Here is a 12,306-nt window from a genome sequence, read left to right as displayed (position 1 = left end):
GTGTCCCCAGGAGGGAAGTCTTGTTGTTATACCCAATTTACAGATGAAGAAACTGAGGCCTAGCAAGGTCCAGTGCCTGCAGAAAAGGTCATACATCTGGTGACAGACCAGGATTTGATCCCAAGCCTGAGCTCTGGACCCCCATCCTGGCCTCTCTCCAGCTGGACCTTACCAAAGTTGGTGTGGGAGTGGGGGGGTCCTCACTGCTCAGGCCCTCTGGCTCCAAGTTCATGTTCATTAGTGGAGGCCCCACCCTTCTTGTCAGGAGACCTTATGATGAATCATCAGTGAGTGGGGCCCTGGCTGAGCAAGCTCTTTAGTTCTACTTCCCCATCTGGAAGGACCCTTAGAGACAGACAACCAGACCAGCCCTGTGACTGGCCAGATGGGGAGACTGAGGACCAAGACTGAGGATCAACAGCCAGAGGGCAGAACCCAAGGCTGCACAGCATGTCTTGGTGAAAGGCCCTAGAGCCCAGAGAAGCTGAGCACATCACCCAGGGTCGCACAGCATGGCCGATGCTATCTCAGCTGGCCTGGGGAAGCAACCTCTGGCCAGGAGCATATCCAGTTGGGAGGAAGCCCTGACCTCACCTGCACCTCTGTGCCCAGAAATACAAGAAGGCCAAGAACCCCAGCCCCATGTGATCAATGCCTCCACTGCCCTGTTCACCTCTGGCAGCCACTGGGGTGCTCATCCCAGGATACAGAAGAGAGAGGAGGCGCAGCTGTGTTGGAGACCCGTTTAATGTGGACACTCATGGCCTGGGCAGAGTGGGGAGTGTCCAGGAGTTGGACAGGCAGGCATGGTGGGTGAGCCACTGGCCCACACCTGGCTCCAGGAGGGGATGCTGGGAGGTGGGGGCTGGCCTAGGCACACCAAAGGAAGTAGCAGAAAGGTGGCCTAGGCAGGCAGAACCCCCAGGAGATCTGTCAGCCAGCCCTTGAGAAAGTATCTAAGCCAGGTGGTGAGTGTTCAGGCCAGAGCCTGAACCAGCAAGGCAGGGTTGGGGCCTGGCGGGGGGCTCCCAGAGCCTAGGGGCTGGCATCACTGGGGGTCTCCCCAAGCTGCTGCTGGAACTCAAGGCGTGTCTGCCGGTTGGATTCAAGCAGTTCCTGGAGGCGGGCATGGAGGTGGTCATTTTTCTCCTCCAGGTGGTCCAGACAGGAGTTGATCTGGTCCAACATGGAGTTGATGGCAGCGTATTCTGGAAGAAAGGGGAAAGACAGTCAAGGTCCCATGTTTCCTCAGGGCTCCCAGGCACCCTCCCCACCACCACTATGTGCCAGCCTGTCTCTAAAAGGGCTTCGAGCAAGTCCCTACTCCTTCTTGAGCCTCACTGTCACCATCTGGAAAATGGGTGTATATCAAAAGAAGAAAGGCATTGGAGAAATAGCTTAGTGTGCCATCTTTTTCTAGGGTTAGGGTGGTCATAGGGAGGTCAGGCAGACAGTGCAGCCTGGGCAGTCCTGCCAGATGCCAAGTCTCTCTACTTCCTGCATCAACTGCCTAGAGGCCAGAGCCCATGTGCCTGAGTCGGGCAATCCAGGCCTCTGTCCCCAGGCAGACCCTACTCTCTAGCCCTGCTTGGCTCCCCTGCCCTCAGAACAGGGCTCCTGGCAGACTCCCAGGCCCTGCTCCCTTCTCTCACACCTGCCTTTGCCCACCTCAGGCCCCTTGAACCTGCTGTGGCCTCTGCCTGGAGTGTGCTGTGTCCTCCTCTGTCTGTCTTCCCTCCTCTTCTCCTGGAGGAGCCCCACCCATCCTTCAAGTGTCAGCGTGGATGTGACCCCAGCCTGGGTCAGGCCTCTATTCCTGACCCCTTGCTCTCACAGCTCCATGGCCTTCACCTCCAGCTCGACTGCTGTGATCAGGTGCCGGTCTGTCTCCTCCAGCCTGTAGTGAGAGCTCCGTGAGAGGGGGCTTGTGTCCACTGCCGTCCCCCAGTGCCCTCACTGTCACACGGTGAGCATTTGTTGAATGAATGGATGAATGAGTGGAGCCTGACTTTCCAGCCTTCTGCCTTTTCTCAACTGACCCTGCCACCCTGAATGCTTCAACCACAACAGCCATTCAAGGACCAGCTCCAAATGCCTCTTCTTCCAAGAAGCCTTCCCTGGTCTCCATCAGAAACCATCACTCTCTCCTCCACTGACCCGTCTGATCTGCCTCTCTCAGCAACACAGTGTCTCTTAGGAGCCAAGGTCTGGGCCTGTGCCCACTGCGGGACCCAGTTCTGAGCCAGCCCATGACTCAGATACACCCAGATGCCAGCTTGGGACAAAGGGGAAGTGGCTGGCGGTGTGTGGGAATGGCCAGTGTCAGAAAAGTGTCTGGGATAAGGGTGCAAAGGTGTCTGCCTTCTGGGGGAAGGGTACCCATTGCTCAGTTGTCCTAACTCACAGAGGACAGAGTCCTGGAAAGCCTCTGTTGGATCTTAGAGTCCAGCTCCCTTGTGGTACAAATGGGGAAACTGAGGTCCAAGAAGGAAGAGACCTGCCTAGGGTCCTGCAGCTGGTTGGTGGTGCTAGCGGAGCAGGGGCCCTTGGGTTTCAGTCCCAGTTCCTCTCCATCCCGGCAAGTTACTGCACTTTTCTGGGAAAAGGGGACAAAGTGGGTTATTGTGAGACATCAAATACATATATCAAGAACTCAGGGTCTGGCCACAGCAAGCACTTAGTAGATGGTCACTATTAGCAACATTTCACATTCTGGTTAAGAGACCCAAGTGGAGAGGAGGCTGGGGAGGAGGGTGTCTCCACTCCTGGGGCTGGGCTTTGTCTGAGTCAAGTGTCAAGGGTACCTCTCAGTTCCAAGTCTTTGCCTTCCTTCCATTGAGGACACCCTCCTCCTCTATGTCCTAAATCCTGTCAATCTGCCAACTTCCACTCAACATGACTCCCGGGAGGTCCTTCCGGATGCCCCATCACAGCTCCCAGCACCTCACCTGGCTGCTCTTCACCAGCAGTGGCCGGGGGGAACCTGGCAGCCCACAGCTTACCCCATTCACTCTACCTCTTTATTAATAAAAATGTAGATCTTGAGTGAGGAAGTATTCTATAACTATTGTGGTCTTGATGGATGGGTGCACAACTCGGTGAATATCCTAAAACCCACTGAATTGTACAATTTAAATGAGTTAATTGTATAGTGTGTGAATTACCGCTCAATAAAGCTGTTATCCAAAACAAAGCCAAAAGCAGAGTCTATACTTACCCCGCATTTACTAAGTCCTGACCTCTAAGTTAATACGCTCATCTTTATTACACTAAAGGGACTAACCATTTACAGAACACTTGCATGCTTGGAGCCTACTATTCATTCGTTTTCTCATTTAACCCTGATACATCTCAATGTGGGGGGACACTAAACCATTCTTATTTTACAGATGGGGAAACTGAGTCTCCAGAAGGTGAGAAGGGAGCCGATCTTTCTCTCTCCCCAGCCTCCTACCTCCACCCCCACTCCTTCCCCCGCGCAGTGCTGTGCAGGCAACAGGATGCTGGGTAAGCAAGTCACATTCGCCAGGGCTCCAGACCACTACCAGCAAAGGTGGCTGGGGATGCTGACTCAGCAGGGCGGCACGCCCACCCTGATAGCCTCCCGTGCTAACCCAGGAGGGTCCACACCCAGCTCAGCGCCCTTAGGAGTCCCCATCTCCACAGGGGCTGAAAGAGGTGGCTGAAGCAGGTCCTAATCCACCCCCTCGCCCCAAAGCGAGTGATCCCTGAAGCAGCCTCAGTTTCCTCATCTGTAAAACAGGCTCGGCTGACCACAGTTCTCCAGGGCTGCGGTTTCCAGGGGCCAGCTCGCAGGTGCTCGCCCCGAATTTCAGGAAAGCGCCTGCAGCTCCGGACCCTCCCTGGGGCGGGGGATGGGAGGGCTCTGCAGTTTCTTCCCGGCCCCGATTCCCCCTCCCAGAAGGACACCCTCGAGAAAGCAAACGTAGCTTCAGCAGCTCCCCCCACGCCACCCTACCCTACCCCGAGTCACCTGCTTCCCCGAAGCCGTCTTCCTCGCCTTCCGCGCCCGGCTCCACCGGCGTGCCCAGGTCCCCGTTGGGGCCCGACATTGCGGGCTCGGGCGCCGCAAGGGCCGCGCGAAGATGGAACGCGGCGACGGTCTCGCGGACAGCCGGCGCGGGGCGGAAGGCGGAGGCGGTGAATGGAACTCCGAGCCGGAAGGGTGGAACGCCGCCGCAGAACGCGCCGGGGCGGCCGGGACCCGCCCCCAAGGCGGAGCCCGGAGGCTGGAGCTCCGCCTCCACGGTGCCCTGCCCCCAGAACCCCGCCCCCGGCCGAGCTCAAGGCTCCGCCCCCACAGAGCCCCGCCCACACTCTGCCTCACAGTCGAGCTCCGCCCACTTTGGCCGGTTTCCCAAGGCCCGCCCGTGTCCTGGCGGCCAAGTTGGACCATCCTGGGTGACCCCCAGAGAAACAGGCGGTGGAAGCTCGGCCTTCACCTCGGGCGAGCGACCTGGCACGAGGGCAGGGCAGCTGGGACCCCTATTCTTCCCTAGCTAGCCGGCGCCACCCCGTGGGCGAAATCGGAGACGCGTTTCTAAGGCCCCAATGTATAGAGCCTATAATTTTTGCAGTAGTCATGTATGGATGTGAGAGTTGAACCATAAAGAAGGCTGAGCGCCGAAGAATTGATGCTTTCGAACTGTGGTGTTGGAGAAGACTTGAGAGTCCCTTGGACAGCAAGGAGATCAAACCAGTCACTCCTAAAGGAAATCAACCTTGAATATTCATTGGAAGGACTGATGCTGAAGCCGAAATTCCAATACTTGGGCCACCTGATGCAAAGAGCCGGCTCACTGGAAAATACCCTAATGCTGGGAAAGATTGAAAGCAGGAGGAGAAGGGGAAGACAGAAGACGAGATGGTTGGACAGTGTCACCGACTTGATCAATATGAGTTTGAGCAAGCTCCAGGAAATGGTGAAGGACAGGGAAGCCTGGCACGCTGCAGTCCATGGGGTTGCAAAGAGTTGGACACGACTGAGCGCCTGGACAACAACAACAATGTATAGGGACGATATCCATTCACAGCCTCCTTGAGAGTCATGGTCAGCGGAGTGCAGCTTGTGGCTGTCAGTCAAGGAAGCCATCGAGGTAAGCTCTGCCCAGCTGCCATGATACCTTACCCTTTTACCAGCTTGGAAAGGGAGCCCTGCCCCAAACCATCCAGCCAGAAATTCTCTCTCCTGAGCTGGCCCCACCGGTGTGATCTTGGCCAAGGACACAGCTGAGTCAGGCTCATATCCAGGGGAGAGGGGCTTACTTACTGGGACTCCTGTCACTGTAGCTGCTCTGAGGCCTGGTTCTGGTCTCACACTGGTAGTTCCTGCTAGAAGGCCATCCTTCAGGTGGGGGTCAGGCCCAGGTGTGTTCCCTGATGATGACAACGAGGAGGGATCCTCTCTGTCCCGGAAGCTGCCTTGCTGTTTCTCCTGAGGAACGTGGAAGATGCAGTCATGTCCTGCAGTCAGCACCACCACTGACTTGCACGATGGCAGCCCCACCTTCTCCCTGAACCAGGTGGAGTGGAGGCGAGGCCCATGCTGAACCAGGTGGGAAGAATTGTAGTGAACAATCCCTCACCCGGGTCAGCTCACCCTCCTTGACTATAAGGGGTGGGTATCCCTCCTCTTATTCCCCTGCCTGCCAGGCCTCCACTTACTCCCCACCACCTGTGGCTGGCCACACTCCCCAGCCCTCTCTTAAGGTACTGTGCCCGTGGATGGAGCAGGTGGCAGGTAGCACCTGGGCACCTCTTCCACTGGAGAGGGAAGAGTCTTGGCTTTGGAAGGGTGCTGGGAGTGTGCCTGGGGAACTGGGCACTCAGATGGGTGGACATGTGCCATCAGGTGTCCCCAAACAAGCTCCATGCATGAGCATTCCCATCCACCTGCCATGTCTGTATGGTGTGTATCCCTACATGCGTTGGCATGTTTCTGGGAACCTGTATGTCTCTCTGAAGGTCTGCTGCTCATTGTGCCTGGGTATCCTTGTGTTTCACCCCTTGTCTGTGGACTCACACACAGAGTGGGCCCTTGTGATCCCAGGTATGATTTCACATCTGGGAGAAAACATGTGCCTGCGTTTTCCTTTGGGTGTCCTGTGCTTGTAAGGATACATGTGTTTGGATTGCATCAGCATGTCCACATATGTGATCTGTGTTTCTGCCGTGTCTCTGCACACTTGTGTGCCACACACAGATGCAGGTGTTTCTGTACCCGTCAGAGGACACAGGGCTCTTCTGTCTTAGTGAAATACCATGGTCGCTGGGAGGGTGTCTCACCAGTCAACCAAAGGCAGGTGCCCAGCCCTCCTTTCTCAGCCTTGCTCACGCCTCTGCCAGGCATTCAACCCCCTCTTTCCAGGGAGACAACCCAGCCCCAGAGAATACTCTCCCCAACCCCAGGACTCCCATCCGTCAGGGGAACCAGGCAGGGGAGGCCCTTGGCTTGTCCTCTTAGAAGCTGGACTCCATGGAGAACGGGGCATGGCCCCCACCATAGTATTCAAGGAGTGGCCTTTCTTTTGGACCTGAGTGTATGCCTGGGGCCTGGGGCTAGAGATCTGGGAAGAGGGAGGCAGGTGGGAGGAAAGGAGAGGAGAGCCCAGCCAAAGCCTCACCCCCAGGCAACTGAGTGAGGGTGGGAGGATGGGGAGCTGGGTAGTGCAGGTGATGAAGCCCAGTACCTGGCAGGCCCCTTCTCTACTCCCAGAAGCCAAAGCGAACCCGGACCCTGCCCACGCCACTCCTGTGGTCAAGGTCCACAAACCAGACCACAGGACAATGCAGCCGCTACCCCAGCCAGCCCCGATCAGAGGTGGGGACCTGTCTCTAGGGTCCTCATTCATCTCTCACTCCCCATCTCACAAAGTCTGTCATCATTCTGTCCCCAGGCCCAGTGTGGCAGGCTGAATAACAGTCCCCAAAGACAACTGGGTCCCAGTCCTTGGACCTCTAGAGTCCCTTAAACAGCAGGGAGATCAAATCAGTCAATCCTAAAGAAAATCAACCCTGAATATTCATTGGAAGGACTGATGCTGAAACTAAAGCTCCAATGCTTTGGCCACCTGATACAAAGTGCCAACTCATTAGAAAACACCCTGATGAAGGGGCCTTTGCAGAGGTGATGACCTTAAGAATTTGAGAAAGAGCTTATTCAGGATTATCACAGTTTCAAAAGGTGACTGGGTAGGTGTGCAAGTCTGAGGGTGGAGAAGCCTGGGTTTCTTCAGAACCCCGCCTCTCCAGCCTCTGATCTTGCAACTGGAAGAAGAGGCAGGGAGGGGAGTCCTGATGCTAATAAGGAGGGGTTCCAGCTCCTTGTGGGTGAACAAGGGCTTGTCAGGCCCAGCCAAGTGGTGGGTGCAGGCCTGGAGCCCTTAAGTCTTTAGAATCTGAATTCCTGGTGGTGGCGTATTCGCCTCCCTGTCGTCCCCAGCTCTGCCCCTGGTGGTCTGGAGGTCATTATGGAGGGGAGGTGTGGGTGAGGACAGGACACTGAATGGGCTCAGCATGGTCACAGCCACTCACCAATAGGAGCCAGAGAGTGATCCCTGGGCCAACCAGGGGCAGGGAGGTTTGGCTATCAGAGGGGCAGGGGACCATGCCTGGAGACCTTCCTTCCCCTGGCACAGCCTCAGGCTGGACGTGCCTCTGCCCCACCGACTGTGCACCCCTCCTGGCCTAGCTGCCATCTTCCAGCATCCACAGGGGTCCTGAGGAAGTTGGGGGTGACAGCACCTCAGCCCTTGCAGCCCCCCTCCAGCTCCCCAGCCCTGGCTGAGCCTCTGCGGTGATGCCTATTGCAGGTGGCCAAATGTGGAAATGAGCTGTGGCCCCTTCAGTGTTTCTGCTGGGCCAGTCACTCCTTGAAGTCAGGGTCGTGTGAGGCCTGCTGCTGGCCTGGGGTGGGGGACGAGGAATGGTCCAGCCAAAGCTGGCCATGGGCCCTGGGGCCGCCGTCTCTTGTGAGGATCCCAGGGGCTCCGGGAGCCATGCCAGTGTGAGCCCACCCTTTGCCTGTCCTCCTCCCAATGGCCCAGGAATCCAGGAACACAGAGTCAAGCAGGACAGACTGGGGGCAGGGCATGTATTTATTTAGCAGGCAAGGCAGGGCTGCATCTTTGGGGCTGCAGGACCCAGAGAAGGGTCTCTGGGCTCTCTCCTGTCACTGGTGTCCAGGCTGGTGCGGGGGTTAACTGGGTGCTGTGCCAGGCAAAGGCTGGCGTGAGGTGGGTGGGAGAAAAGAGAGACAGGAGGCACCTGAGAGGGAGATGGGAAAGTAGAGACAGCAACTGTCCTGGGTGGGGGGCACAGAGGTAGTTTGAGACCCCGGACCCACTGCACCCCCCTGGCTCCCATCCGCCCCCCCTCCCCAGCCATACTCACTGCAGGCTCACTGGTCATCGATGCACCGGTCTGTGGGGGAGAGAGTCTGTCAGAATGTGCAGGGGTGTGTGTGTATGTGTGTGTGTGTGACTTCTGCCCACTGGGATGCCTGCCCTGCCCCTGGGCACCCCAGGCCCCAGCCTGGCCCAGCAACTGCAGATCTGGGGGTTCCCTTCAGGGATGGGAGCAGGGGTTTGGGAGGAAGGCCTGAGGATGAGCAGCTCGGGGGGACCCCGTTCTCCAGAGCAGGCCAGCGAGGCCCTGCCACACATCTGCTCGGGCACTAGGCCGCCACCTGTTTACCTGCTGAGCCCCGGCAGTCTCCCAGCTCTGGGGGGCTGCTGGCTCCCTGGGTGGCCGGCTGGAGCCCCCTGCCCAGGCCAGGCCCCCTGAAGACAAGGCCGCCTTTCAAGTCAGTGGTGAGCAGGCCTCAAGGGAGGAGGAAAGGGGCCCCAGACAAGAGGGAGGGAGAAGGAAGTGGCCAGATGGTGAGGGCCTGGGTTGTAGGGGGAAGGGGCCCTGGGGCTGAGAGACTGGGAAAATTTGGACCTGGGCCTGAAATCCTCATCTGTCAAGGAGGAACACTTGGGGCCCAGATCCCTGGGTGCCCCACAGATGCCTGGGTTGGGGTAGGGTCTTCCTGACCCGGAGTGGCTCCCAGGGAGGGGCTTCAGTGACTGAGCAGAGGGCCAGGCCCCTCCTCCGGCCCCTTTCCCCGGCAGGTGGGGGGACAGCAGCAGGCCTGGACAGTCCGCACTGGCCATTACCAATCGGGACAGTGAAGACGATGTGGTCATCGGTGAGGCCCAGGGACTTGGCGAAGTTGATGAAGTTTTCCCTCACTTCAGGGGTCAGCTCCTTGGTCCTCCCTGTGGTCAAGGTGGCCAGCGAGTGGCCAGCAAACACTCTATAAACATTGCTGAACGTATGAACAAGGCCTCTGACCCCTTCCTCATGGAGGGTCTGCAGAAGGGCCTCCCTCCCTGGACCCCCACAGAGGCTTGGAGCTGAACTGTAAAGGACCTCTCCTGAACCAGAGAGGACCTGGGGGGCTGGGTGGGGGTGGGTCCCCGGGGTCACAAGGGAAGGACCCACCGTAAAGGGTGATCTTGAAGTACGTCTTTTTCCTTTGAACCTTCTTGAAGTACACTATGGCAAACTGGTTGTAGTCGGTGTTCACCACCCGCACGGTGTAGCTCCTTATCCCCCGGTAGCCTGCGGGGAAGATGGGAAGGACAGGGAGGGGTCAGCCCGCCCTGGGAGGAGGGAGCTGCTTTGTTCCCCACCTGTGTACAGGGGCTCTCCACGTCGAACAGCATCTGTGTGGAGGGGCGGGGAGGTCTGTGCCCCTTCTAGGAGGACCCTGCCCCCCCACCTCCTGGAAGCCCAACCCCAGGGCCCACCTCCCTCAGGACTCACTCTTAATATTGCCCAGGGTGAACTGGCCAGGCTGGGAGCTTGGGACAAAAGTTCTGATCCGGTAGTCACAGAGGTCATCCCTGTGGGCGAGAGATGGGTAAGTGAGGGCAGAGGGGACAGGGGCTTGCACTCCTGGGGCTGGACATGGTGGGGGCCAGGGCTGCAGCTCAAGGAGCTGGGATTCTGACACCCCTGGTCTGGCCCAGCCCAAGACAGCCCATCCCCCACCACAGCAGGAGGTCCCCTCCCCACCAGCTCAGATGGGCCTCTGAGCCTACCCATGTGTGTCCCTGCCTGGTCTGCCCTGGGCCACCTGACCCTGCTCAGGTCCTCCCTTTAGCACCCACTGCCCTTTGCTCTTCAGGGCTGTCTCTCCTTGGTGGTCTTCCCTACCCCCACCCCATTCCTCAGGCATTTATCCCCTACTCCTATCTTCCCTCTGCTGCTTCCCTGTCTGTAATCTCTCCTGGGGGACTCACCCTCCAAGATTCCAGTCTGTTCCATGCCAAGGACTCCTCTAGCTCCTGGATCAACCCTGACCTGAGTTCCACCCTCTCCCCTGGTATTCCAGAGCATATCTCCCCAAACCCATTCTCCCTCTGCTTCTTGCTGCACACATGCTCCAGCCTTAGTCTCCCTGGGTGCCAGAGGGGCTGGGTGTTCCTTGGCAGCCACCTTTTCTCTCTCCACCACACCCAGAGGGACCCTGCTCAGACCCACTCCTCCCCAGATCACTTCTGCACTGGTGTCTGAGGACCTGGCAGTGTGTGGGCTGCCCCCGCTGCCAAGCCATTCATCAGCTCCTGCTGGGTAGCTGGATGATGACTTGCTGCTTCCTGAAAGAGTGCTTCCCTCTGACTCAGAGTCCACCAGCCCTTGCTATGGATGCTCTGTGCCTCCTTCCAAGGCAGAGTGGCTCCTTCAAGGCCCAGTTCTGGAGGCTACCTCCCTGTAAACCCTCGATGAAGACTTGGGTAGGTCTCCAGGCTGGATTCAGGGACCCTCTTCTCCATCCAGGAGACCCCTTCTCTCTGTGTCTTGTTTCCTGATGCCTGTGTCCATGTCTATTTGCACTGAAATGACCGATAAATGTTGATCGGATGAAGGAAGAGGGCTTCCCTGGTGGCTCAGCGGTAAAGAATCCACCTGCCAAAGCAGGAGATGCGGGTTTGATCCCTGGACTGGGAAGATCCCCTGAAGAAGGACGTGGCAACCCACTGCAGTATTCTTGCCTGGATAATCTCATGGACAGAGGAGCCTGGAGGGCTACAGTTCAAGGGGTCGCAAAGAGCCAGGCACTACGTAGCGACTAAATAACAATAATGCAGGAAGAAATGAACAAATATTAATATCTGAATCCACTGCTGCGCAGAAGGATGAGTGACTGCCTCTCCTCTGGTCAGCCCTTGACTGTGACATGAATCTGCCTCTAGACACTCAAGCAGCCCCTCGAGTCTCCCCCACTTTCCCCAAGGACGTGGCAGCTCTCACTTTAACAGGATGGAGGTGACGTTGTAGCTGCCGTCTTCCTTCAGCTCGTAGTTGGAGCTGTACATCTTAAGCGGGTCTTGCTCTTCCTTCTTAATTGCATTCCCTGCCACGCCTACAGTGTACCACTTCCCCTGGAACTGTAATAGGGGGGCTGTAATAGGCAGAACCCACAAACCACCCTAGGGCCCCTCTACAGCACTGTCCCTGCAGGCACCCCTGGCAGCTTGCCCCCGAGCCAGGAGCCCCTCTCACTGAGCAGCAGGCCTGGGACTGGGCATTCAGTTCCTGGATTGGTGAAGCCAGTGGGAGCTAGGGGAGGCCAGGCCAGGAGGGAGCCCTGAGGATGGTAGGGATGGGGTGTCCTCCCTGGGCCTCAGTTTCCTCCTCATGCAGAGGACTGAAGGTGTTCCCGTCATCCACTCACTACAGAGATGATGGGAGAGAGTGTGGACCTAGAGAAGGTCTGTCCAGGTGATCTTCTTGCCAGCAAGGTCAGGGTCAATGTGGGGCCATGGAGCCTGGCTTCCATCAGAGGGCCAAAAGGCAGGCTGAGCTGAATGAAGCCTGGGCATCCTGCCCTTGCAGGTTTGCTAAGACCCTTCACCTCCCATCCCCTCTGCTCACACGCTTCCCTGCCCGCCCCCTGCTGCTGTCCCTCCGGGGCCCTTACCTGGTCAGCCTGGAAATTGGGCTGCAGCGGGATCTTGGACAGAGGTGGGGCCCGCAGCAGTCTGGAGGAGGAACTCCGGGCCTGGGTGTGCAGGGCCCCCAGCAGGGTGAAACCCAGCCACAGGAGACCTACAGACATGGTTTCAGGGCAGAGGAGGCTGGCGGTCCAGGCAGCAGCTAAAGGAGGAAGCGAGTGAGCAGGCTCCCTGGGGGGACCCTATTTATGGCCCACCTGACCCGTGGCCCACCCCAGGGTGGAGTGATTCAAATTTTGCCAAATCCCGGAAGCGTGAGGCAACTGCCAGCACTCCTGCT

The 12,306-nt window shown here is 57.9% G+C and overlaps 2 protein-coding genes across 5 annotated transcripts; both read right to left on the bottom strand.

Annotated features, from left to right (window-relative positions):
* Positions 1-729: 729 nt before the first annotated feature.
* BBLN (bublin coiled coil protein) lies at positions 730-5,008 on the bottom strand. Of its 3 annotated transcripts, none has more exons than XM_061433675.1 (3): positions 3,995-4,998; positions 2,502-2,596; positions 1,120-1,208 (listed from the first exon to the last, which is right to left on the bottom strand). In XM_061433675.1, exons 1-3 carry the CDS (start codon positions 4,415-4,417, stop codon positions 1,139-1,141), a joined length of 588 nt encoding a protein of 195 aa, XP_061289659.1. In that variant the 5' UTR covers positions 4,418-4,998; the 3' UTR covers positions 1,120-1,138. The 3 variants fall into 3 exon arrangements, with proteins under 3 accessions (XP_061289661.1, XP_061289659.1, XP_061289658.1); XM_061433674.1 differs by lacking the exon at positions 1,120-1,208 and adding an exon at positions 1,669-1,897 and having other exon boundaries at positions 2,498-2,596; positions 3,995-5,008; XM_061433677.1 differs by lacking the exon at positions 2,502-2,596 and having other exon boundaries at positions 730-1,208; positions 3,995-4,281.
* Positions 5,009-8,099: 3,091 nt separating this feature from the next.
* On the bottom strand, positions 8,100-12,306 carry LCN2 (lipocalin 2). 2 transcript variants are annotated; one of them, XM_061433678.1, is made up of 7 exons: positions 11,993-12,306; positions 11,323-11,459; positions 9,832-9,911; positions 9,508-9,627; positions 9,180-9,281; positions 8,413-8,442; positions 8,100-8,286 (listed from the first exon to the last, which is right to left on the bottom strand). In XM_061433678.1, exons 1-6 carry the CDS (start codon positions 12,128-12,130, stop codon positions 8,420-8,422), a joined length of 600 nt encoding a protein of 199 aa, XP_061289662.1. In that variant the 5' UTR covers positions 12,131-12,306; the 3' UTR covers positions 8,100-8,286; positions 8,413-8,419. The 2 variants fall into 2 exon arrangements, with proteins under 2 accessions (XP_061289662.1, XP_061289663.1); XM_061433679.1 differs by having other exon boundaries at positions 8,100-8,245; positions 11,993-12,274.

Source organism: Bos javanicus, chromosome 11, assembly GCF_032452875.1.
Source record: "Bos javanicus breed banteng chromosome 11, ARS-OSU_banteng_1.0, whole genome shotgun sequence".
Lineage (NCBI taxonomy): Eukaryota > Metazoa > Chordata > Mammalia > Artiodactyla > Bovidae > Bos > Bos javanicus.
Note: the sequence above shows the minus strand (reverse complement) of the source record. Positions and strands in the feature narration are given on the sequence as shown.